General features: G+C 39.2%; 2 protein-coding genes and 1 pseudogene across 4 annotated transcripts in view; 2 read left to right on the top strand and 1 right to left on the bottom strand.

Annotated features, from left to right (window-relative positions):
* On the bottom strand, positions 5-5,048 carry LOC109829824 (pentatricopeptide repeat-containing protein At3g46790, chloroplastic). Of its 3 annotated transcripts, XM_020396874.1 has the most exons (3): positions 2,741-5,048; positions 1,360-2,060; positions 740-1,244 (listed from the first exon to the last, which is right to left on the bottom strand). In XM_020396874.1, the coding sequence occupies exon 1, from the start codon at positions 4,953-4,955 to the stop codon at positions 2,886-2,888; it is 2,070 nt and encodes a 689-aa protein (XP_020252463.1). In that variant the 5' UTR covers positions 4,956-5,048; the 3' UTR covers positions 740-1,244; positions 1,360-2,060; positions 2,741-2,885. The 3 variants fall into 3 exon arrangements, with proteins under 3 accessions (XP_020252464.1, XP_020252463.1, XP_020252462.1); XM_020396875.1 differs by lacking the exons at positions 740-1,244; positions 1,360-2,060 and adding an exon at positions 5-87; XM_020396873.1 differs by having other exon boundaries at positions 740-2,060.
* On the top strand, positions 5,195-15,491 carry LOC109829827 (annotated as a pseudogene).
* LOC109829823 (protein RETICULATA, chloroplastic-like) overlaps positions 25,419-27,056 on the top strand; it is a 6,003-nt gene continuing 4,365 nt past the window's right edge. The window contains exons 1-4 of the mRNA XM_020396872.1: positions 25,419-25,602; positions 25,704-26,308; positions 26,397-26,495; positions 26,569-26,789. Coding sequence (XP_020252461.1) covers positions 25,769-26,308; positions 26,397-26,495; positions 26,569-26,789 — 860 coding nt within the window. The 5' untranslated portion in view covers positions 25,419-25,602; positions 25,704-25,768. The remainder of the gene's footprint in view (positions 25,603-25,703; positions 26,309-26,396; positions 26,496-26,568; positions 26,790-27,056) is intronic.

Raw genomic sequence — 27,056 nt, 5'->3', positions numbered from 1 at the left:
ACGACTGGTATATGATTTGCGTATGATACGATTTTGTATGCAGAGGTATCGAGGCCTTTATCACATTCTCGCGTACCAAGATCAATCCTGACCAAAGAGTACAAACCCATTGTTGAGGGAACACACCAATTAAAGCAATGCCATTATATTGGGCGGATAATAATGTTAGTACCAAACCTTTGCCGAGCAATTAACAAACAACAGCCCACAAGGAGGTATGAGGCAAATGAAACATACTTGTATAATTTGTAGCCTGTAGAAATAGACACAGACATGACACATGCACAAATACACACATGCACGTGCAAACAGAACATAAGCACATGTGTCCGCGCTCCCCCGCGCGTGCACACACATAGACGCATACAATCATAGATAAATACACACTTACATACCGTGCGGACATATATGTTTGAATAATTGCTTAGCATGTACTAATATAAACCAACACATGTAGGATCCTTCAAAGATTGATATGCACATACTGGGGATATGAAAAAGGGCATTCAAATAGTCAACTGATTGACATATACAAGTCCAGCAGGAAACACAAAATCAAAAAAGGGCCATAAAGGTTGAGGGGAGAACTACACCAACAGAGTGTATGATAAGTCTAAACACAGAAGCATTCGTGACGATAACGCAACATAAGTCGGCTGAGCATTGTTAACAGCAACCTAACACATACATATATACATGAGAGGCACCCCCTCCCGCGGGGGGGGGGGGGGGGGGGGGGGCATACCTGGCAGTAAGCCAACAATATACATGGCCCTACAAGTCTGGATCAGAATAAATACAGAGTACTTATTACAAAATGCTAGAAGTCGCTATGTCAATATCCAAATACAGAAGCCGAAACCTAATTTACTGATACAAATCCATCCAAAATGAAGATGTGATAAACTCACATGCGCCCACACAAAAAGAGAACACGTTGCGTATACTAATGACAGCCCATATCCGGAGACCATACTTCTCTTGTATAAATATAAGGCAAACCAACATAAAACACATATAAACTTATTGAGATATGTTTGCAATCAAACTTGTTAGTGACACAAGGCTTTCAGTGATAAAGCGCAAACCGTGGGTCTTGACGTTGCTATAGAGTTCATCGAGGGTCTTGGTATGAAGATGGTAAGAATAAATCATCCTTGGAGGCACCAAAGATCCCTGGAAGACCTCAAGCAGAACTTCAGGACCTCTAACGCCGATTATGTGAGGCTGGAAGGTTGGAGATGCTACACTAGAAAAATTGATGTTAGTATTGTTTGGTCCATACGCGGTGACTCGTATGATCTTTAGAGCCTCCATATTACTAAGTTAGGGTCAACGATATGAGGGGCCGCATGGAACCTTGGTGGAGGGGTAGGATGCTGCACAAAGCAGAGGTGACCCTGGGATTCAAGTAAAGCCACAAAGAAGAGGTCACGCACGGGTTCAGGGGTTGGCATCAGCCGAGACTTGTCATCTTTTAGATCAAAAGACAGAACATAAGGGACTTGAGAATGACCGGTGGTGGGGAGACTGCCCAGCACCAGCCAGTGGATATTTCCTTTAACAAAGACGGGAGGCAACCACAGGACCTTACAAGGAGCATCCCTGATGAATCGCCATTCCTGGCGAGGCTCCATCGAGAGAACTTTGCAACCGCAAATGACAGAATTGCCTTCCTTACTAAAGAGCCTGACAAGCTTGTACACGCCAGTTGTAGCATCAAAACCTAATCCGACTTCAATAAATCTTTCGCCTGGGCTGCTCATCGGGAGCCTAGCGACCTCCTTTAAGAGTGGATTTAGTAGGTAGCGGAATCGATCGTCACATTGTTTGGAGTTTTGAGTAACCTGTAAGAGACTAAGAGGGCCTATCTCCGAACCGGAACTCTAGTGAGCAATCTTTGTCATGACTGTCGTTGCCGACTTCATAAAGTGTGATGGTGCGCGAGTAGGAGAGTGGGGAGAAGAGCAAGACCTTGCCTTTGATGGGTTAGAGATCGCTATTGCTTGCAGACGCAGCGGAATCTCGCGACTGATGTAGCCAGTAGAGGATGTCAAAAGCTGTTTAGAGAATGGAAATTAAGTGAAAAGAAAGAAGTTGATGTGGCTTGTAACTCTACTTTCCATCCTTTTTTCTATTTAACTTTTGGAAACATATATGTCGCCAATTTGGTATTGCTGTAGTATATAGTAAGTATTTTTTTAATAAAAATAGCCTATATAACCTACCGAAAATAGTCAATCTTATAATTAAATATTAAAAGCTACTTTAAAATAATTTGCTACACCTCATCAAGCATCTAAAACAGCACTCAACATACTCTCAACCAAAAACATGCTCGACAGTAGCACATATCCATGGCCCATACAAGTCTGAATCAAAATAAACACACTGAATACTAGAAAATTGCAGCATATATGCAAAGTTGCTAGACTCTCACGCGCCAACTATCCAAAATGCAGAGTTGTTAGACTCTCATGCACCAACTGCAGATGTCATAGGGATTTAATCCCTAACCTCACTCTCCCCACAAACAGAACCCCAAAGCTCAAACACAAAACCAACAAAAACCAACCAAATACCACTTCGGCTACTATCCTAATATTTTTCTGGTGTTATAGGTGCCGAGAGTTGTTTTTTGTAAATTGTGACCAAATATCCAAATGCCAGTGAATCTTATATCAATGAATATTGCATATCGTTATAAAGGATATAAAAGAGTGCCAAAAGAATAACTCACAGTAATTACGTCGCTCCATAGACCTCCATTTCAATACAAATTGCTGTTTTCTATCTTAACTCATAAGTCATATCTGTTGTCACTGCTAATTGCTGTACACATTTCAAAACTAGCTTGAGTGGAAATTACTTCTTCGCTTGTCACATCACCAGTAATCTAAACATGAGCAAACTCCATCTCTGAAATGGTGGAATCGGTTCACATCTCTCACAAGAATCTCTCTATTTGCAAACTTTGAGATGAATTTTGTGACAGTATGGCAATCCTCACACAACCTCAAGTTCTTGGTGATCCTGATGACTTGTCCCTTGCCACTATTTATAAGCCCAAAGGCCAGAGCCAATTTCTCACTGTGACCCAACAAAATGCGCTCTTTCTCCTCCTGGTCGAGATCATAGAGCACAACTTTCGTGTTTGGAACGTAACCCGTCTCCTTCATCTCTGTTACCAACCGCACTATCAGAGCATGAAGCTGTTCAATCCGTGGATTCATTTCATCAACAGACACAAAAGAGTATAACTTTTTCTTCACCTCAATCCAACTGCATCCAGGAACTTTCTGCAATCCTTTACCCTCCAAAATTCTCTTTATTCTGCTCACTTCCTCCCACATTTTAGCCGAGGCATATATGTCTGCTAGAAGAATGTAATTGCCAGCGTTCAAGGGTTCAAGTTCAAAAAGACGAGCACACGCTTTCTCTGCACGTTTGACTTCCCCATGAATCCTACACGCTCCAAGGAGAGAACCCCACACAGTGGGACCCGGTTCCACCCGCATATCTTCTACAATCTTCTCCGCTTCATCTAATTGGCCAGCACGGCCTAGGATATCCACCATACAGGCATAGTGCTCTGCACGAGGTATGATACCAAATTCCCGTGACATTGATGCAAATATTCTCTTTCCTTCCTGTACCAATCCAGCATGACTGCAGGCCCCCAAAACACTCACGAAGGTAATAGGACTTGGTGAAACCCCCTTATCTATCATCTCTTCAAACAAATGAAGTGCTTCCCTACCGAAGCCATGAATACCGTATCCTGCAATCATCGAATTCCATGACACGACATCCCTCTGACATTTTATTGTGTCAAAAACTTGACGTCCTGTCTCTAAGTTTCCACACTTTGCGTACATTGCAATAAGAGCATTGAAGACTGATACAACCGCTTCCAGCCCTCTTCTAAGAATATAAGCATGAATCAGCTTCCCTTGACCTAATGCAGACAAACCAGCACAAGCCTGAAGGACACTGACCATAGTAACCGAATTAGGAACCGTGTCTGGTTCCCTCATCATCATCTCCTGAAACAACATCAGTGCATCAAATGGCCTCTCACTCGCATAGCAAGCTATCATCGCACTCCATGTAACCACATTCCTTTCAGTCATTCCATCAAACACCCTCCTTGAATATGGCAAGCTACCGAGCTTTGCGTAGCAATCTATGAGGGTCGTTGCCACGTGGACCCGGGTCTTGAACCCGTGTCTCAAAGCATGCCCGTGTATTTGCCTAACCCTTCTCTCAGCCAAATCATGGCTCGACGAAGAAGCAACACAAGCTTTAAGCCCATAAGAGTAAGTGAAGCTATCCAATGGCATTCCAAGCATACCCATCTGCCTACACAATGAAATAGCCTCCTCTCCCTCATCCGCAAGCGCCAACGCCCTCAAAAGTGCATTCCACACGAAAATAGTTTTGTCAGACGTTTTCTCAAACACATTGCGGGCATCCTCCACCGAACCAAAATGCGAGTACATATCAATGAGTTTGGTAGATAAAAAAGGATCCTGATCAAATCCATCATCGACAAGATGCCCATGAACAACTCTCGCCAAAGATGGCTCATTTAAGCTGCTGCATGCGAGAATGAGGGATTCATAAGTTCTCTGAGTTGGGTTTTGTTCATGGGGCAAGAGCTGAAGGGCTTGCTTAAGATTGCCTCTTCTACAAAGGGTTTGTATCAAATGGTTGTAATTGTTGATGGTGGGGGTTTTGAGGGAGGAGAGGGTTTTGAAAGAGAAGGAACGATGAGGGGATCGAAGAGGGGGTTGAAAGAGGGAGGGCTGAGTTTGAGTTGCCCACATTGGGTTGAGGTTCGAGATAAAGTTTTGAGTTTTGGATTTGACGAGGCTCCAGTTGAGTTTTAGTGGTTTTGTGCGAAGGATAATTAATTCGCCAATGGTGAAAGAATCCACAGCGAGATGATGCATTTGGCAACGATGACTGAGGATATTTTTTCGCTGAAACGAGTAGCGCTGGGATGTGGGGCCCAGATGGTTGCCCTATTGAGTCAAGTATTTGGGTCCATGAGAAAAGCGCGCCCTTTTCCCCAAGTCTCTCAAATCCAAACTGCTCTTTTTTCTCCTCTCAATCACATTCTTTGATGGAAATCTTCAAGGGCTTCCATTTACAGCATCTCCACTTTGCTACAAATTGAACGAAAGCTGAGGTCTTTGGAGTTGGGCACAGAGGGAAACGTAACCTTTTGAAATCTAGGGTTCAAAGCTCGCCCCTTTGCTCCCAGGGTTTTTTGGTGTAAGTTTCCTGGGCAAAGTCTCTGCAGTTTCTATAATTTATTCTCTTAATTTCGGTTCAAATTACATTGAATTTCGCCGAAATTTCAGCTCTAGGCGAAGAAAGTTGGTTCATATGGGGGTTTCATCCGACATGTAAATAAACATTAGTTATATAAAATTTCAGTGTTTTGTTCTTGTAAATAGTCATTAGTTCTACTCAATTTTTCCATTGCCTCTATTGAAAGTTGGGGTTACTAGAAATGAGTTCAGTCTCTCTTTTAAGAAATATGTCACATTAAAAAGTTTCGAGCAGGTTTTTTTTTGGACATTGCGATGCGTTGATTGCTTAACTAGCCTGTCACTACTTTGCAAAATATGCTATGAAGCTATGTTGTTCAATGGCTCTTTATATAGCATTCAGGTTCTTAAAACACATTTTGACGTAAACGAGACACTTAATTATGTTCATTCACTACTTTCCGTCAAGCATAACTAGAGAGATTACCTTCAGAGAGCCTTAATTTGAGCAGTGATCCAATACTGATCTACAAGGGTCTCCTGATGTACTTCTGTTGAGCTTCTGGATTCAGTCAGGACTCTACTGCAAAAAGATAAGCTACTGCTCTCTAGCCTCAGAGTTTTCTTCTCTGTGATGATTTGTGTCTTAGTTTGGTTTAATTGTTGTTGATTGGATGAGTTTAGTACAGCTTCATGGCTGTGATTTATCCAGTAAGTTTTAGTTTTGCAGTGATGAAGGATTATGAAATTGTCAAATCCGGATACCATGATCAAAATCATCCATCTAACCAAGAGATAATAGCTTCACATATAATGATAAAAGTGCGTTCAATATTTTTTTTCTTTTTAATTTGCATTGAAGAAGAAGTTTTCGCATCTTAGTTTGAACAATCCTCTCTTTAGGAAAAACATCTACTGATATTGGTTATGTTACTTGATGAATCCCTACGTTTCATAGCCCGTTTCCAATTTATTACCGAATATTGACCATGCCACGTCTGAGAGAATAGAAGTTCCCACCTTGACATGTTCTTTTCCACAGGGAAAAATGGTTATTTTATACTTAGTCCTTGCATTCAGAAAATATAGGAAATAAATACTAGTTTTTGGAAGATGTAGTGAAACTCAAATCAATATGCTGAGAAGGAAAGGAACAATTAATGAGTCTCTTCCAACTTATTTGGAACCTTTTCCTTTGGAAATAAGAATGGCAGTTAAGCTTGAATTTGTATGCATCCAACTTATTTGGACCCATTATTTTAAATTTTTTTCTCTTTTTCCTGTGAGTTTGACGGTCATGATCGAGTTACATGTCGTTAAAATTATTTTATCATTTCCAGTTGCTATCCATCTCTATATCTGACTCATCGATCCGTGCCAGAAGTATAGTTAAGTGTTAGAATAAGTATCACATTGTGTTAAATATCATGATTTACTTTACATTGATAGAGATGGATGGCAGCTAATGAGATATATAACGAAAGAGGGCCATACAATTATCAACCGGGGTGACTGAGTCCATTAGTTGGGCCTCATAGCAGCCACATGTGGTCCATGGTGGTCTCCCCTGGACAACGTTAGCGTAACAATCAATATGGTCAGTACCAAAGAAGGAGATTTATGTCTTCACATAAAAACAATGAATAATCATGCCGGTATTATATATCTGTGTTGCTCCAAGACTTATTGAGCTGAAACATGAAGATTTTAACATTTCCTCTTTCTTCCATCCTCACCCATGTCTTCCTATTATCACTACTACTACCTTTCTCTGCATCTACATCACCTGGTAACTCTCTGTCAAGAGGCTCTTCTCTCTCTGCAGAGGATGAGTCCCCAGCTTTAGTCTCATCAGATGGGTCATTCTCTTGCTGCTTCCATAACGTTGGCTCAAATGCTTACACCTTCTCTATCTGGTTCTCAAAATCAAATGAAAACACTACTGTTTGGACTGCGAATCGTGACAGCCCTGTGAATGGTCATGGATCAAGAATCATCTTCCGCAAAGATGGGAGTGTTGTCCTCACTAACCACGATGATGCAGTTGTCTGGAGCACCAACACCAGTTCCACTGAAGCTCAGAGAATGAAGCTTCTGGACTCTGGAAATCTCGTTGTTGTTGATGGGGATGGTAAGACTCTATGGCAAAGTTTTGGTTCTCCCAAGAACATACAGTTGGCTTCATCAAAAGCTAAAGGCTCTCTCTTTTCTGGCTACTATGGCTTTTATTTTAGCAATGATAATGTCCTTACACTGATTTATGATGGCCCTGACATCTCTAGTATATACTGACCTAACCCAGATAACGATGTATTTGTTAGCTCTAGAACACGCTATAATAGTAGCAAATATGGGGTCCTTGATGAGAAAGGGCAGTTCTTGGCAAGTGATAGATTGGCGTTCAATGCTTCTGATTGGGGTCCTGGAATTAGTAGGAGACTGACTTTGGATTATGATGGAAACCTTAGACTCTACAGCTTGAATGAGTCAACTGGCTCATGGTCAATTACCTGGGCAGCACTTCAACGAATGTTGCGTGCTCATGGATTGCGTGGCCAGAATGGAATTCTTGCATACACACCTCTGCCTCAGTGTTCATGTCCTCCAGGTTATAAGATGGCTAATACTTCCGATTGGAACAAAGGTTGCAAGCCTAAGATTGAGATCAACTGTGATAACCCTCATCCATTCAAATTCTTGGAGCTTCGGAATATAGATTTCTAGGGTTATGATATCAATATATCTACGTCGTCGTTCAAGGATTGCAAGAAAATATGCAGGCACAATTGTTCATGCAAAGCTTTCACGTATAAGGCTGGAAGTGGAAAATGTTACACAAAGAATGAGCTCTTCAATGGAAGAGCATCACCAAGCAATGTTCCTAATCTATACCTAAAAGTTCCTAGACTCATGCATGTTTCCAATCCTTCTATCTCACAAATATACCAACCTATCTGCAATGCCAACGATGGAAATAACACAATTGGTTCCTCCATTGAGTATGCCATAAACAACACTAACTTAAATGTGGCCTACTTCTATTGGTTCATGGCAGCATTTTTTGGGGTATAAATGCTGTTCATAACATTTGGTTGGTGGTTTATTTTTAGAAGGGGAAAGATGCCGAAATCATTGGAAGAAGGGTACAAGATATTGTCCAGTCAATTCAGGAAATTCACATACAAATACTTGGTAAAAGCTACTGGAAACTTCAAGGCTGAGCTAGGAAGAGGAGGCTCAGGAGTTGTTTACAAGGGGGTATGGATGACGAGAGGATCGTAGCAGTGAAGAAGTTGGGAGATGCAATTCCAGGTGAAGATGAGTTCTGGGCTGAAGTAAGTGTAATTGGGAGAATATGTCACATGAGTCTCATAAGAATGTGGGGATTTTGTTCGGAAAAGGCACACAAGCTCTTGGTCTCTGAATTCATTGAGAATGGTTCATTGGACAAGATCTTGTTTGATGGCAAGAGGAATGGTGGCTTGCTTTGTTGGAAGGAGAGGTTTAAGATTGCAGTGGGAGTGGCAAAAGGGTTGGCTTATCTTCATCATGAATGCCTTGAATGGGTCATCCACTGTGATTGTTGCAGCGGAGGGGCTTCACAGACACAGAAGATGTTTATACAAGAATGGACAAATAAAACAGCACACCAGGATTTAACGTGGTTCGGTCAGTATGACCTACGTCCACGGGCGAGAACAGCAGAGAAATTCACTAATCACCAAAGAGAAGATTACAAAGAGGAGATCACTCTCTTGCTAGAGACTCACACAAAGAAAGAGACAAATTCTTTCTATCTCACTCTCTTCTCTCTCTCTCTCTCTTCTTTTCTCTACTCAACTGAGTTTTCGATGCTCTTAAACCCTCTCCCTACACCTCCTTATATAGGCTCAAAATATTAATAAAATATTGTAATAGGGTAGGTGGAACAGTAAAATGTTAGGTGGAGGGGTTGGTGATTTTTGTTTTCATGGGCAAAGTCAAACAACAAATCTCCACCTTGACTTTGAATATGAAAACTTTTTCTCTTCACTCTTGCTGTCTCGCCAGAAGCCCCTTACGGGCTTAACCTTCGCTTTGTTGAACTCCAAGCAATTCGAGGCAATGCTCGAACTTGCGCGAAGGTACGGGCTTCGTCATCATATCTGCTGGATTATCTGCAGTACCAATTTTCTCAATCTTGATGACTTTAACTTCTCTGATAAAATGATACCTGACATCTATATGTTTGGTTCTTTCATGATACATCTGATGCTTCGTCAAATGTATAGCACTTTGACTGTCGCAAAATACCGTAGTAACACCTTGGTGTAAGCCGAGATCTTCAACCAAACCTCTCAACCAAATAGCTTCTTTCACTGCTTCCGTCACTGCCATATACTCTGCCTCTGTAGTAGACAAAGCAACTGTCGACTGTAGAGTCGCCTTCCAACTAATGGCACTACCTGAAAGAGTGAATATATAACCTGTCAGGGATCGTCTCTTATCCAAATCGCCCGCATAATCTGAATCAGAATAGCCAAGTATTCTGCAATCTGAGTCTGTGTTCCTGCCAAAATACAAACCAATATTAGCAGATCCTCTCAAATATCTAAGTATCCATTTCACAGCCTGCCAATGGACTTTTCCAGGCTTATCCATGTACCGACTCACAACACTGATTGCATGTGAAATATCTGGACGGGTGCAAACCATCGCATACATAATGCTTCCAACTGCACTCGCATAAGGAACATGAGACATGTACTGCTCCTCCTCCTCAGTCTGAGGTGACAAATATGCTGAAAGACAAAAATGAGCGGCAAGCGGAGTCTTCACAGGCTTGGCATCAAGCATGCCAAATCTCTCCAACACCTTCTTGATGTATTTCTCCTGAGATAGGAATAAACTTCCTTCTCGCATGTTCCTGTGGATCTCCATCCCTAAAATCTTCTTTGCTGCTCCCAAGTCCTTCATCTCAAACTCATGTTTGAGTTGAGATTTCAACTCGTTGATTTCTGACATATCTTTAGCTGCAATCAACATGTCATCAACATACAAAAGCAAATATACAAAAGAACCATCATTGAGCTTTTTATGATAAACACAACTATCATATTTACTTCTAGAGTAACCATGCTCAAACATGAAAGTATCAAATCTCAAATACCACTGCCTCGGAGACAGCTTCAACCCATAAAGAGATTTCTTCAACCTGCACACATGATCTTCTTTACCTTCAACAATGAATCCCTCTGGTTGATGCATAAAGATCTGCTCCTCAAGCTCACCATGTAGAAAAGCCGTTTTCACATCAAGTTGCTCAAGCTCCAAATTAAAATGAGCAACCATGGCAAGCAACACGCGGATTGAGGTGTGTTTTACAACTGGAGAGAATACTTCATTGAAGTCCACACCTTCGGTCTGACTGTAGCCTTTAGCTACCAAGCGTGCCTTGTACCTTACAGAATCTGTATCCGGAGCTCCTTCTTTCTTCTTGAAGACCCATTTACAGCCAACGATCTTCTGTCCCCTTGGTGGTTTCACTAACTCCCATGTCTGGTTCTTGTGAAGAGACTCCATCTCTTCAGTCATCGCAACAGTCCAATTTGCAGCCTCATTATCACTAATAGTCTCCTTATAGGTAGAAGGCTTTGGAACCTCATTCGATTCTGCTATACTCAAAGCATAAGCAAGCATGTCTGCATAGCGTTGAGGAGGTCGGATCTGCCTTTTTGTTCTCCCGGTGGCAATATTATACTGTTGCTCTTGCGGTGTATCAGCATCTGAAGTTGAACCTTCCTCAGTATCAACTGGTTCAACATGAGCGCCCTCAAGCACTCTCTTTGAAGTTGAGCTCTCTAGCTCCACCTGCTTGCTAGACTCCTTTTCAGTACCTGTAGTGTCAATAACAAACTCCTTTCTCGGGTGAAGCATGGATTTTTCATCAAAAGTAACATCCCTACTAATAATAAACTTAGGTGACTTGGGATCAGAACACCACAATCTATATCCCTTCACCCCAGTAGCATATCCTAGAAAGATAGCTTTCTTTGCTCTAGGTTCAAGCTTACCATCATTAACATGAAAATAAGCAGAGCAACCAAATACTCTTAAATAAGAGTAATCAGCAGGGGAACCAGACCATACCTCTTCTGGAGTCTTAAAATCAATTACTGTGGAAGGAGATCTGTTTACCAAATAGCAAGCTGTATTAACTGCCTCAGCCCAAAAGTCTTTTGACAAACCGGCATTAGAGAGCATGCACCGAGCTCTCTCCAAAAGTGTTCTGTTCATCCTTTCTGCAACTCCATTTTGCTGTGGTGTATGCCGAACTGTACGATGACGCACAATACCTTCATTCTTGCAGAACTGATCAAACTCTGTAGAACAAAACTCCATCCCATTGTCGGTTCTGAGGCGCTTTACTTTCTTTCCTGTTTGCTTCTCAATCATAACCTTCCATTGCTTGAAGGTTGCAAACACATCACTTTTATGCTTCAAAGGATACACCCAAACTTTTCTGGAATAATCATCAATTAATGTTAGCAGAAAACGAGCTCCACCTTTCGATGGAACCTGAGAGGGACCCCAAACATCTGAATGGATATAATCTAAAGTACCCTTGGTTCTATGGACACCGGTACTAAAGGATACTCTATGGTGTTTGCCGAAAACACAATGCTCACAAAAGTCTAATTTGCTGGTTTTCTGACCACAAAGCAGACCTTGTTTGCTCAATATATCCAATCCTCTCTCACTCATATGCTCTAACCGTATATGCCACAAATGTGTAGTGTCTGAATCTGAATCCTCTGAGGATGACACTGCTGCAGCACCTGTCACTGTACTGCCTTCAAGGATATAGAGGGTATTTACCTTCTTTCCTTTCATCACAACAAGAGAGCCTTTACTTACTCTCAAAACTCCACCTTCAGCCGAAAACTTAAAACCATTTGAGTCAAGGGTGCCTAAAGAAATGAGGTTCTTCTTTAACTCTGGAATATGACGGACATTGCTCAATGTTCTAACAATACCATCATGGGTTCTAATCTTAATTGATCCGATACCGACAGTCTTGCAAGGCATGTTATTTCCCAACAAGACATTCCCACCATCGATAGACTGATATGTGACAAACCAATTCCTATGCGGACACATATGGTAGGAACAACCCGAATCAAGAACCCACTCATCTTGTGAATGAGTATTAACACTAACTGAAAGAACATCATGTGAACTAGAAGACTCTTCAGTTACAGTGGCAACTGAAGGTTTCACCTCCCCAGACTTCGACTGTGAATTATCCTTTGCTTTGAGCGCTGGACAATTAGGTTTTATATGCCCATATTTGTGACAGTAATAACATTCAACATTTCTTCTTGGCCTGGACTTTGATCTAGACATGTTTCTAGATTTGCCTCTACCACTAACACCCTTTTCAGAACGACCACGAGCGAACAAGCCTTCAGCTTGATCCTCTCCTCCTACGACAGACACTTTCTGCCTTAACTCTTTTGAATGTAAGGCTGATTTGACATCCTCCACCTATCACTGTACTGCCTTCAAGGACATAGAGAGTATTTACCTTCTTTCCTTTCATCATAATAAGAGAGTCTTTACTAACTCTCAAAACTCCACATTCAGCTAAAAACTTAAAACCATTTGAGGTCAAGGGTGCCTAAAGAAATGAGGTTCTTCTTTAACTCTGGAATATGACGGACATTGCTCAATGTTCTAACAATACCATCATGGGTTCTAATCTTAATTGATCCGATACCGACAGTCTTGCAAGGCATGTTATTTCCCAACAAGACATTCCCACCATCGATAGACTGATATGTGACAAACCAATTCCTATGCGGACACATATGGTAGGAACAACCCGAATCAAGAACCCACTCATCTTGTGAATGAGTATTAACACTAACTGAAAGAACATCATGTGAACTAGAAGACTCTTCAGTTACAGTGGCAACTGAAGGTTTTACATCCCCAGACTTTGACTGTGAATTGTCCTTTGCTTTGAGCGCTATATAGCGTTTTATAATGCCCATATTTTTGTGACAGTAATAACATTCAACATTTTTTCTTGGCCTGGACTTTGATCTAGACATGTTTCTAGATTTGCCTCTACCACTAACACCCTTTTCAGGACGACCACGAGCGAACAAGCCTTCAGCTTGATCCTCTCCTCCTACGACAGACACTTTCTGCCTTAACTCTTTTGAATGTAAGGCTGATTTGACATCCTCCAAAGAAAGTGTATCTCTACCGTATAACATGCTATTGACAAAATTTTCGTAGGAATGATGTAATGAACATAACAAGATGAGTGCTTGATCTTCTTCATCAATTTTAACATCAATATTCTTTAAATCCATAAGAATAGTGTTAAGTTCATCTAAGTGGTCTTTAATTCGCATACCTTCCTTCATGCGAAGGGTGAAGAGGCGTTGCTTCAAGTAAAGCTTGTTCGTCAGAGATTTCGTCATGTACAAGCTCTCCAACTTGAGCCACAAACCGGCGGCGGTATCTTCATCGGCAACCTCCCGCAGGACCTCATCGGCCAAACAGAGCTGTATGGCACTATGCGCCTTCATCTCCAGCTCTTCTTTCTCGTCATCGGGCATAGATTCCGGCAACTTATCCTTTCCGGACAAGACCTTGAACAATCCTTGTTGTACTAGGAGAGCCCTCATTTTTACTCTCCACAAACTGAAGCTGTTTTTCCCATCGAATTTCTCCACTTTGTACTTTGCAGAAGACATCTTGAAGGCAACTGGAACAGTAACTGTATTTATGAACAGTACCGTATTTGTGAACAGTAACCGTACGTATGAATAGTGGTCGTATGTATGAATAGTAACAGTACTTTTGAATAGTACCGTACGCGTGAATAGTACCCAGTGCCTTTAAAGAGTAAATGATAATCAAACTTATTTTCTGATGTGGAGGATCCACTTTTAGTGGCAGCCACAGAGCATACGATAAGCAGATACACGTACTCTAAGCAGGCTCTGATACCAGTTTGTTGCAGCGGAGGGGCTTCACAGACACAGAAGATGTTTATACAAGAATGGACAAATAAAACAGCACACCAGGATTTAACGTGGTTCGGTCAGTATGACCTACGTCCACGGGCGAGAACAGCAGAGAAATTCACTAATCACCAAAGAGAAGATTACAAAGAGGAGATCACTCTCTTGCCAGAGACTCACACAAAGAAAGAGACAAATTCTTTCTATCTCACTCTCTTCTCTCTCTCTCTCTTCTTTTCTCTACTCAACTGAGTTTTCGATGCTCTTAAACCCTCTCCCTACACCTCCTTATATAGGCTCAAAATATTAATAAAATATTGTAATAGGGTAGGTGGAACAGTAAAATGTTAGGTGGAGGGGTTGGTGATTTTTGTTTTCATGGGCAAAGTCAAACAACAGTGATGTAAAGCCTGAAAACATACTTCTAGACCAGGCTTTCGAGCCTAAAATTGCTGACTTTGGGCTTGCGAAGCTATTGAAGAGAGGTGGATGTGGTTCTAATTTATCACATATACGAGGGACAAGGGGTTACATTGCTCCAGAATGGGCTTCAAATCTTCCAATCACTGGGAAGGTTGATGTGTACAGTTATGGAGTGGTGCTTCTTGAAATAATTAAGGGAAGTCGAGTTTTGAATTGGGTGATGGACTGTGTGGACGCAGAAGAAGAAGTGGAATTGGTTGAAAGACAATTGTGCTTGATGCTCAAAGAGAAATTGGGGAAAGGAGAGGACTCATGGATCAAGGAGTTTGTAGATTCGAGATTAAATGGTGAGTTCAATTACAAGCAAGCGCTGTTAATGGTGGAAATAGCAGTCTCTTGTCTTGAAGATGAGAGAAGCAAAAGGCCGAGCATGGATTCTGTGGTGGAGGTGCTCCTTTCTTGTCATGATGAAGGTGACTCCCATTTTCTCATGTCAATTTGAGGATCAAGAATCCTCCAAGATGGGATATTGTCTATGAAAATTTGAGGATCAAGAATCACCCAAGATGGAACATTGTCTACGAATGAGTATATGACTGCTCTATCTGCAATTATAGATCTTGAATAAGGTACATTCTGGTACTGGTTGCTTCTTTGTATCACATTATGAGTAACTTACCGATACATATCTGATTATATGAATACTTTGCTTTATGTTTTATTTTACAGACACGCAATATGCTTAATCTTCACTACTTTTTTTTGTGTTCACTTCTTTGTGCTGTATATGAATGTCATCTTTAATAAACTTTCTGAGAATTATCTTCAGAAGTGATCTGATATAGTGAATTCTTTGTACCATACGTTCTTTGTTCTTTCAAGTTCTGTGCCATTTTCTGGCTTGAGATACATTTTCAATCCTGTCAACTTTGGAACAAAAACAGAATAATGGAAATCCTAGGGTAATCAATGTTTCTGTGATTCTTGACAGAATTAAATTGATGAAAAGAATGGGGAGAGTTTCAAAAAGGATAGATTGAGACAAGCATAGCAGTTGATGGGAAGTAACCTGTTCTTGGACAAAATTTATTTCTGTGTTTTGTATATAGTTGATAGTATGATAGTTTATGTTTGAAAGGAATTCAAGTTATGAATTTACATGCAGGATGATAAATTTTAGAGATTACCGTTAGGTTGTTAACTACATAGAGAAACCTTCTGTCATTTATCTCACCTTGACAATGAAAAAGCCAAGTAAAATATTGCAAACATAGAAGCTGATTACAACAGGATACATTTAGACAACAGTAAAAAGTCAAATATCAACAAACTATCAAGTAGAAAAACAAAATACCTAGATCATTATTATTGAGGATAAATGTATCGTCTATTTACATTTACACAACTATCCCAATTGGGAAAAAAACATGTACAAAAAATTATTTACAAATATTTACAGAATGACTATTGAGGATAAATGTATCATCTGTTCACGTTTACATAACTATCCCAATAGATGAAAAAAAAAATCATGTACAAAAAATTATTTACGATGTTTATAGAATATGACTAGAATAACACATTATATCCCATGCTTGTCCAAGTACGTTGTTGGTGAGTTGAGCCGGTGATAGAATCATAAGTTGTCAGCAGGCCTGATATGCCTGTGCCAAAAACTTCCCTTTACTACAAGATATATATCTGTTAATCAGATCATCTTTCATCTTCACCTGAGATCAGAAATAGAGGTTGCAGGTTAGAGGGCGAGTTAACTCCTGAATAAGATCTTATAGTAAATGATGATGATAATGACAAGTAACATAACCTTAAGGTGATATATGCTGAAAGATCATGTTAAATCCATGAATGCAGGATACAGTAATCAATCTTGCTCATCATTATGCATACTGAACTTTAAACATTGGCCTAAACAAAAGGAAATAAGTTTCATTTTGTATGCATCATTATACAGGTAGCTTAATTCTTTTAGGTGTTGTTTGACATAGAGGAGTAACTTAATCGACATTCCTGTTTGATAAAGCTTTGAAGATCAATTGGTTAATCCGTTAGGCAAACTTTATGTTTTAAGTCTTCATGTTTTTTCTAATATTTGAAAAGAAAGAAATACATATCATCATACTAATTTCTCACCTGAGTTCTCAAAGAATTTGTCACGGCAACAGCAGCATTGCATTGGTTTTCTAATAACAAATTCTGCTCTTTTAACTTTTGATTCTGTTTAAAAGTACAGCATAATATTTGTCAAATAATACCATGGTTGTCGAGGAAAACAAAGAACTTCTATAAACAAATATACAAAAGAAACTTAGCAGACTTGAACCTCTTCTTCAAGAGCCTGAGTTCGAGCCTTCTTCCTTTTTCGTAAACGTCATTGAGCTTCTCTGTTCTGCTGCTTTCTGGGTTGAAACATGAAGTATTAGTTAGGTACTGGAAGTTTCTTACATGAGTATTTGCAAGATTGCAGTACATATTGTGAATTAACCTGATAGAACATAGACGCAAAGTGCTCACGTTGCAGATCATAATTTCAAGTCAGGTCATGACTAAGAAGGTAGCAAGCAATTTGACAACAATTATTTGCAGTGCACAGTAGATATTGTGGGGAGCTAGCAAATGTAAATTATACTCTTGAACGCACTTGACTCCATGAATAATGTTTTTTTTAAAGTAATTTCTTTCAGATACACGTAAAGATGAGCTTGGTCGAAACTATTTGATCCCTTTATCTTATCCTTTTTTTCTTCAATGTGAAGGCCTACAACATACAGAATGTCGGTTGATGCTACAGAAGTATTTAACTGTTTCTAAAAATTATGACTGTTGAACCGTTGACTATGGGTACTTTAGTCTTTCTATGATATGTTTAAAGAAAAGGTGGCCATGTTCAAGTGTTCTGCAAAAAACTTATTTTATAAATCCTCAATATAAAAGACAAAAGAACAGTAGTTTTCTTACTTTCTATAATTTAAAATAATGTATGAGGTACATAAGAAAAAACAAATATAATCAGAAATTCTGAAACTTTGCTTCTACTTTGTGTGGTTCTATGTGCAGGTTCTTAAATTTTTTTTTAAAAAAAAAGAAGAAAAAAACTTGACAGTTTTTCAATCTCGGTTGTCAATTTGTGAACATCAGCTATGGATATGTCACATTTTTAAACAGGTACGAGACATCATACACAAAATACAAAAATATTATCAAATTTACCTTTTATTTCGTCTTATTTCCTCCGGAGTTGTTTGCTCAATTTCTGTATTTGACTGCTCTTGTGGTGCATCTCCTGAAGATGAGCTGACTCCAAACCCTGAAATTTGTGCAACGTGTATATGAAATTAATGCCAAAATCCTTTCAAAAGTGAGAACAGAAGAACAAGAGGAAAAGGGAAACATAGGCGATGTTCGCTGGTAATTTCAACAATTGCCAAAAATAATAACATCAAGAAGCAACGTATGAAGTCTTCCTTTTAATCATGAAGGGTGAATGTGTACCTGTAGTCGAATCTTGACAGCTTGCTCCGGTATCTGTATATTGAAGAGCTTGAGAATCTATAATTAAGTTTTGAGATCTTATTGCATCAGCTGCATGTTGAGGATCTTGAGATTGAGGACTTTGAGTGGTTATACTTTGTGTTTGTGGTCCAGTTGCGAGATTTGCAGATTGATTATATTGAGAGTAGTTATGATCAGTTAATTCCTGTGAAGAGAGAGAGAGAGAGAGAGAGAGAGAGAGAGAGAGAGAGAGAGAGCTATTTTAAGAAATCATGACAAATGCAGGGACTATTAGGTAAATAATAGCCAAGCCCAATTTGACAAATGAACCAGCAACAGAGATAATACAAGCATAAAAGGGTCATGGTCATGTATGCTAGCTATCATTTGGAGGTAAAGATTACACAAAAGCACTCAAGAGCAAGTTGCAAAACTGCCGGGACTCAAAAATACCCACAGGTAATTCTTGATTCTGAGCGTCAAAGGCTAGATTGTGCTGCTGTTCGGTAGCGTCGTCTTGAAGTATCTCCTCCAACCAAGAAGAAGCAGAAGACATATCGCCATCGTTGGCCGCCTCCGCTGCTTCGCCCTCTGAAACTCCGAAGACGCCCGCTGTTGTTGCACCTCCAGAACGATCATCGGCTCCTCCTCGTTGTTGTGAGATCGTGGAGGCTGTCGCCCCTTGCGCTGGGACAGCAGGCATGATGTTTGTCACAGTTGAACCCCCGAAGCCATCGTACGCGGTCGCTCGCTGTGGTGGGGGTTGTCGTCGTTGTGGGATGGCGAAGATGGATGGCGTTGCACCTCCGAAGCAATGATTACTCGCTGCAGTGCCTCCAAACCCGTCATCACTAACTATTTCTTGCTGTGTGATTATTACAGAGGCTGGCGGGATTGCGCCTGGAAAAAACGTGGCTTGTTGCGCGCGCCTCCAACAGAACGAGTTGCCATACTTTCTTGCTTGCCCTTAGCTCTTGCCCCCGACGGCAGCGAGCAGGTCGGCCGCCGCCATCCGGTCCTCTCTGCCGCCGCACCCCAGGACGCATCCGTCACCCGCCGCATCGTGCGGCCGTTACTTGCTCCTACGTACTGTTGTACTAAAACAGAAGTAGAGGGGTCGAAATAATCGCCATTCTCTGATTGTTGACGACCCAGAACCTGGCTCAACGCATCGTAGGTTGATGAATCCATATATAGTTGATCTCCGTTACGCTCAGAAATTAAAGGTGATGTTAATGCGTCCGTATGATTTTTTTTTTAATCTCCACAATGTGAAGTTCATTAGATTAATGTGGATATTTATAGACTCTCTCAAATGAAAATTACTCCGAGTATGATTAGAAATCCTTGATGACAGTATGTTGGATTTCTACCAAGGAAACATGCGGTCAGCAAAACTATCTGTAAACATACCAATTGCACAAATTTACTTCGGATTTTTGTCATATTGGACCCCAAATCTTTGTTAGCTTTATATTATACACTCAAATCTTCGTACTTTCCGAATTAGACTCCACATCTTCGTGGCCGTCCAAAATGGGTCTTACTCGAGGGCTGTTGGGTTAGATGGGAATAGTGTTCTAAATGTAAATAGAGCAGCCCGATTTGTAGATACTTAGTTGGTTTGCAATTTGTAATTAGAAAAGTAAATTAGAAAAAACTTACAATAAATGTTGCAAGCTTCAAAGCAGAAAATAAAAAAAATAAAAATAGTTCCACCTCATTAAAATAAATCTTTTTTGTTGAAATCTAAAAGACATTTTGTTGATATCTAAAAGACAAAATGTATGTGGACATTACTTTGTATGTGGACTATTAATTTCATGTCCTTTTGTATTCCATCATGTATCTATAAATTGTACGATGTATGGAAATTGAATTGATGAATAAAGGATTACAATTTCTCTTCTTCTCTTGTCTCTTGTCTCTTGTTTCATTTCTTTAGTATATTATAACACGTTATCAGCACGATTGGCTCTAGCTGGTCGATCATCGGTTCGTGGTAATAGATTTTTCGGTATACATCTTCTGCAAGGTAATAATACATTTTTACTGTAATAATAATACTGTAATTTAGATAGTTTCTGCTAAGTATTGTATTACGATTGGCTCTAGCTGGTCGATCATCGGTTCGTGGTAATAGATTTTTCGGTATATTATAACACATTAAAAGGAACCTGATAATTTTGGTGATTATATGAATATTTCTAATTTCTTATGCACTAATCTTTTATCCCCATGATTAGTGCACTGTGATATATGATAATAATTATTACTTATTTTTTGATCTAGAATGTTCATTTTTACTGACACCCTTGTGATTTTTGCATGATTATATCTCTTGATTCTTTAAGTATCTTTGCCCAGAAGACAAACACTTTAAATTTTCTAAAGACAAATAAAAATTAAATTCTTCAGTAAAAAAGTATTTACTTTTCTAGGCAATCCCTTAAGGATCGCTTTAATCTATGGAAGCCAATAATTTGATCAAAAAGTTCTTTTTCCCATTCCACGCAAATAATGTTGTACTCCAGCAGCAGTACATAATCAGGAATTGCACTTAGCATTCTGAATTGATATCTACATTAGTAGTCGCAGAGAAGCACAACAAATTGATGATTAGAAATTACAATATCAGACTAGTTAGCTTACGAGTTGTGTTTGTATCACATGCTACAATTCAGAAAATTACTTATACGCGTGGACAAGGGGGAGGCTATGAACATAGTAGGAGATCTTATCCTATAGCCATTTTTGGATTTTAAACCCTTGACTGAATACAATTCAACAAGTAACCTTGTACTCTTACAATAGTACAACTAAAAGCATTATGAACTAATCCTTGTATTAGTAGTTGTTAAAAACACAACCAGCTGTTGTGAGAAATCATAATGCAAGTTTAATTGGTTCAGTCATAGTGCCTGAAGCACATGTCATAATTCAAATTCATAAGCTCGGACGAGGGGGAGGTAGTAGATCTTATTGAGGTGGTCAAGGAAAACTATTTGGTTTTTCTATATTTGGATTATATGCATTTGTCAGACAATTTTAATTTATCTTGATTTTGCTTTAAATTCTTGTGAACCTATGTGGTTTTTATTCATATGTGTATATTTTAGAATTTGTCTGACCTAAAATACACCATGTTGCGATAAGTTTGAGATTTAGGGACCCAAATTCTTTTAAACTCTGGCATGAGCGATTGGGTCATCTTGGGCAAAATATGATTCGTCGAATTTTCTTAAATTAAATGGGGCATTCAAACCAAATCCGACCAACTGCATATCACAATTTTTCCCCTTTATCTATACGTGGTGTAGAAGCAAAACATTTCCCATCTGCGTATTATTTATTTGCAGTCCATGTTTCTATATCACCACCATAGCGTACCTCTATGGGACCTCGGTGAAGGTACATACATTATTTATGAAACTCCGTCAATAATTTAGTACCTATGGCCCATGTTAGGGGATCAATTTATAATTTAGTACGCTGACTGCATTTTTATTGAAGATCAATTCTCGACATTAGGGGGAGATTAGTGCCCAAAATACAAAATAATGTCAAGAAATTCCATTGATGCTTCAATATTTATATCCACGTACTAGTCAAACTGAACCAGAAGTTCACATGATAATCTGCTAAGAAAAGAGTGACTAAGGCCCATATTCATGTTGAGTATATCATTGATGATTTGGTATGCCAGAAGCATACTGTGCTAGAAGCATATAAAAAAGATAAAAGTCCGCGGCAAACTAAATTCTATATAGAAAGACAGTCACTCCCATAACCTCTGGAAGAGGTTCATCCAGAAGATGGAATCTCCAGTAAATTGCACGTGCACTTGATAATCACAATACTGGAGATGCGGAACGGCCAAATCCAATTGTTAAGGGAAATGACGAGGATTTGGTTGATATAAAATATGAATTGAAGTGGCCACAAATTTGTGAAAAAGAAGAAATATATAATATAAATATAAAAGTTGTCGACAACATAGTTACCTCTATAGTTGCTCTTACTTTCTCCGAAAATAATCTGGATCCAGAACCTAAGTCGGTAGTAGAGTGCTTGAAGCTCTCGGACTAGGTAAGATGGAAAGTGGCAATTGAGGCTGAGCTGAACTCGCTAAAGTATTTTGAACCTGTAGTTCATATATCCCTGCAGGATATATATATATGGGTCTTCGTAAGAAAAATAAATGAGAATTGTAAGGTGGTGAGATATAAAGCGAGATTCATAGCTAAATAGGTTCACGCAGAGACCCGACATCGATTTAGATGTAAAATATTCTCCTATTAGTGATTGTATTACGTTCCGCAAGTTAATACCTATGGCAGAAACTATGAATTTATATATGCAGTATATGTACGTCATGACCACATTTTTATATGAGTCATTAGACGCTAATATTTTTATATGAAAGTCACTGATGGACTTACAATTTCTGAATTAAGAGAAAACAAGAATCGCAACATGTATAACATTAAATTATAAAGGTCGTTATACGACTATGCCTAAAGACGGAGTTTGAAATGAAAGACTTGGGAAAAACCAAGTTTTGTCTCGGCCTGCAGATCGAGCATTTTCCCAGAAGGAATTTTTCTACACCAGTCAACCTAATGTGAAAAAGGTTTTGGAAAGATTTTATATGGATAAATCTCATCCACTTAGCACACCAATGGTCGTCCGGTCCCTCGAAGTGGATAAAGACTCATTTAGACCGAAAGAAGATAATGAAGAAATGTTAGGGCCAGAAGTTCCTATCTGAGCACCATTGGAGCACTTCTTTATCTCGCAAATTGCACCAGGCCTGATATTGTATTTGCGGTGAACTTGCTAGCAAGGTATAGTGCTTATCCTATAAGGAGGCAATGAAATGACATTAAACATTTCCTTCGCTATCTTCAAGGTACAAAAGATCTTGGACTATTCTATAAAAGAAACCAAGATATGACATTGGTGGGCTATTAGGACGCTGGCTACATGTCTGACCCCCATAACGCCAGATCCCAGACTGGTTATGTTTTTCTCTGTGGTGGTACTGTCGTTTCTTAGAGGTCTGTTAAGCAGACCATGGTGACTACTTCTTCAAACCACTCAAATATTATCGCTTTATATGAGACCTCACGAGAATGTGTATGATTAAGATCGTTGATACGACATATTTGTGGCTCGTGTGGTCTAGTGAAAGATGATATTCCCCCCATTGTCCTTTATGAGGACAATGCAACTTGTGTTGCACAAATGAGCAGTGGATATGTAAAAGGAACCATGTCAAAACATATTACGCCAAAATTCTTTTATCCACATGAGCTCTAAAAGAATGGCGAAATCACCTTCGAAAAAGTTCGCTCAAGTGACAATCTTGCAGATTTGTTCACTAAATCTCTGCCTACATCAACTTATGAGAAATATGTCCACAATATGCATAGACTTGAAAGACTATCTTCTTCAGGGGGAGCAAATTCTTAAAGAACAATCCTGAAGATTGGACCCTCAAGGTCTATTATCATAATTTGCCCTTTTTCGCTAAGTTTTGCCCCACTGGGTTTTTCTTAGCATAGACTCAGAAGATTGTCATCATAAGGGGGAGCGAATTTTCAACGCAATCCCGAAGATTCATAGACTCAGAAGATTGTCATCATAAGGGGGAGCGAATTTTCAACGCAATCCCGAAGATTGTGCCTTGAAGGACTATAGTTGTACTCTTTTTTCCTTTTGCTAAGTTTTGTCCCACAGGGTTTTCTTAGCTACAGGTTTTTAATGAGGCAACTAATGCAACACAAGTTTGAATCCCGAAGATCTATAGTTGTAATCTTTTTCCCTTTGCTAAGTTTTGTCCCACAGGGTTTTCTTAGTTAAAGGTTTTTAATGAGGCAACTAATGCAACAAGAATCTACTAATGTCGTGTACTCTTTTCCTCGACTAGTTTTTATCTCACTGGGTTTTTCTAGCGAGGTTTTTAACGAGGCATTGACATTTCAAAGTAATGTCCAAGGGGGAGTGTTGAAATCTAAAAGACATTTTGTTGATATCTAAAAGACAAAATGTATGTGGACATTACTTTGTATGTGGACTATTAATTTCATGTCCTTTTGTATTCCATCATGTATCTATAAATTGTACGATGTATGGAAATGGAATTGATGAATAAAGGATTACAATTTCTCTTCTTCTCTTGTCTCTTGTCTCTTGTTTCATTTCTTTAGTATATTATAACATTTTTAAATCTAAACGGAAATTATCTACATCAAAGTTCCCTTGTATGGAAAAATTATATAGCTTTTGTACTAATTACTTTTCAACAAAACAAGTCGAATTTGCAATGAAAATACATGTCCTGGAATATAAGTGTAGATATCCAAATAATAAATTTACAATTAATTTTCCTGCAAAATTTGCTGCTAAAATATTTGCTGCAATTTATTTTTTTTTGCAGCAAACCAAGCAGCCCCTAAAACAACTTAATACATTTTGCAGTGTAAACAAAAAAGATATGAGGGTGATATTTACAACAACTTGTTGCCTTTAGTGGTTTAATTTAGAAAAAGTTTTAGATATCATGGTCCCTCAATGAAATTGATGTTATGCCCCTCAAGTCATAAGAACTTGGTCCCTCTAGTTAACTCACGTTGGACCTAAAGGGAGTTTTGCACTGAAGTTTCAGGTATAATTCTCTCATATGTTAACCATCTGTTTCTTTAATGGGCTAAAACGCAAATCCCAAAAACTAAAAACCAATACCCATATCCTTCATCTTTTTTATTGGTAAAAACTCCTCGAGCATACTCCTCTTCTCTATGATCTTCTTCTCTCAAAACAATCACAGGGCACATATTTTAGTAATTGATCGTGTTGGGTCAAGAACTAATCCGGGCATGGTTTACAAATTTAACTGAAACTAATTACATAAGGACGAAATTGCAAAAACCCTTCTGATTTGATGAACCTATAAAACACTTGCATTGATTTGAGGGACTAACACCAAATTATAGAACACTTAAAAAGGACCATATCAAGATTTGGGAGTTAATAGGACAAAAACCATTGTACTTATACTGAGGTGCAAACCTGGGTGAAAGCAAAGCAGGTGTCTTAGTATTTCTAGCTCGAAAAATATCAGCTCTCTGTGTAATTATCACGCGCACATCTCTCTCTGCTAATATTTAATTAGACCGAGTTTTTTCTTAAACCCCCAAAAATCCCGCCAGCCGCCGAAAGCCCACAAAGAACAGAAAAATAACTAATTACTCCATTATTTTTCTCCCAACTTAATAGCTTTTCTGTTACTTTTCACGAAACCCTAATTTTGAAACGTAGGGTTTGGAGCTCCTCTTCTGGCTTCTCATCAAAATCGAACTACTGGGGTAAGTTTCGAGCGTCTTTTGCCTAATTTTGCATGAGTAGATACTGAGAAATTAGGGGTTTATTTTTGGTTTCTCCATAAATTTTTCTTTCTGATCCGCAGGGTTTCGTTTGAACTCATTAGGGACCTTTAGGTTCAGAAAAGTTCGGTTTTTTAAGGATTTGGCGATGGCACTTTCCTGTGATCACATTGCGATGATTGAATTTAGAAGTTATCTCAGTAAGAATGTAGTTTCTGGTGCTAGGGGAACCAATGTGTTGTGGAAAAGTTTGATCTTTCCAGCTAATTTGAGAGTTGGGAGTGCTAATTTTCGCTTGAAAGTTAAGAAAGGGGGATTTAGAGTTAGGAATGAGGTACAACCTAGTGTTGGGTCAGAATTGAGCACTGTTGGTATTAAACAAGATGTAGAAGATGTCTCGGTGAAGGAAGAAACTAAGGTTAAGGATTTGAGTCATTCTCCAAATGTTGATAATGAAAATGGTGGTGGAGATTTCCCTCCTAGAGGAGGTGGAGGTGGCGGCAATGGAGGTAATGGTGATGGTGAAGGTGATAGTAATGAGGATGATGAGTTTGGGCCACTGTTGAAGTTTGATGATGTTATTAGAGAGACAGAGGCAAAGGGTGCTACACTTCCTGAAGACATGTTAGAAGCTGCAAAGACCATTGGAATTCGAGAACTTATTCTGTCTCGTTACTTAGACATGCAGGTATTTGTTAAGGGTTTTTTGGATAAATAGTGGAGTTTGTGTTCAAAGATGAGGGTATTAATTCAATGCTTGAACTTTGTGTTTGAAGGGATCAGCTTGGCCTCTTGGTTTTGCAGTGAGGTCATGTTCTATGTTTCGTAATCTCATGCTAGCTGATCCATCTTTCCTTTTTAAAGTGGGAACCGAGGTAGGTTGGATTTCTTTAAGTATCATGAACCAAGGGTCAGTCATGAGTTATTAAGAAATTTTCTTTTATGCAGATAATTATTGATACTTGTTGTGCGACATTTGCGGAGGTCCAAAAGAGGGGAAAGGATTTCTGGGCCGAGTTTGAGTTGTATACTGCTGATCTTTTGGTCGGAACAGTTGTTAATATCGCTTTGGTGGCTATGTTAGCACCTTATGCGCGCATTGGGAGACCATCTGCTTCCAAAGGATTTCTTGGGAGAATGGCTCGTGCTTATGGAGCTTTACCTAGCAGGTAGATTCAGTTTATGTTTCTTCTTTTTCTGCTCATTTTTGTTGACTAATTTGAATTTATCCTGTCACTTATTTCTGGAGATACAATTAGAAGACATGCTTAGTTTTTCCTTTGTTGTGTGATGCATGATACGTGGGGATTCAAAGACCAATAAGTTTATGAGATAGTTGAACTCTTTACCTATGCTTAGTGTGATCATTGAAACATAGATATAAGTCCGCTATTTTGTTATCGGAATGAAATATGTTTTCTTATTGGAATAATATG

The sequence above is a fragment of the Asparagus officinalis genome, chromosome 2 (assembly GCF_001876935.1).
Source record: "Asparagus officinalis chromosome 2, Aspof.V1, whole genome shotgun sequence".
Lineage (NCBI taxonomy): Eukaryota > Viridiplantae > Streptophyta > Magnoliopsida > Asparagales > Asparagaceae > Asparagus > Asparagus officinalis.
Note: the sequence above shows the minus strand (reverse complement) of the source record. Positions and strands in the feature narration are given on the sequence as shown.

Coding starts and splice junctions, on each gene's coding strand:
- LOC109829824 (XM_020396875.1), bottom strand. CDS start 4,955: ATGCATCATCTCGCTGTGGATTCTTTCACCATTGGCGAATTAATTATC.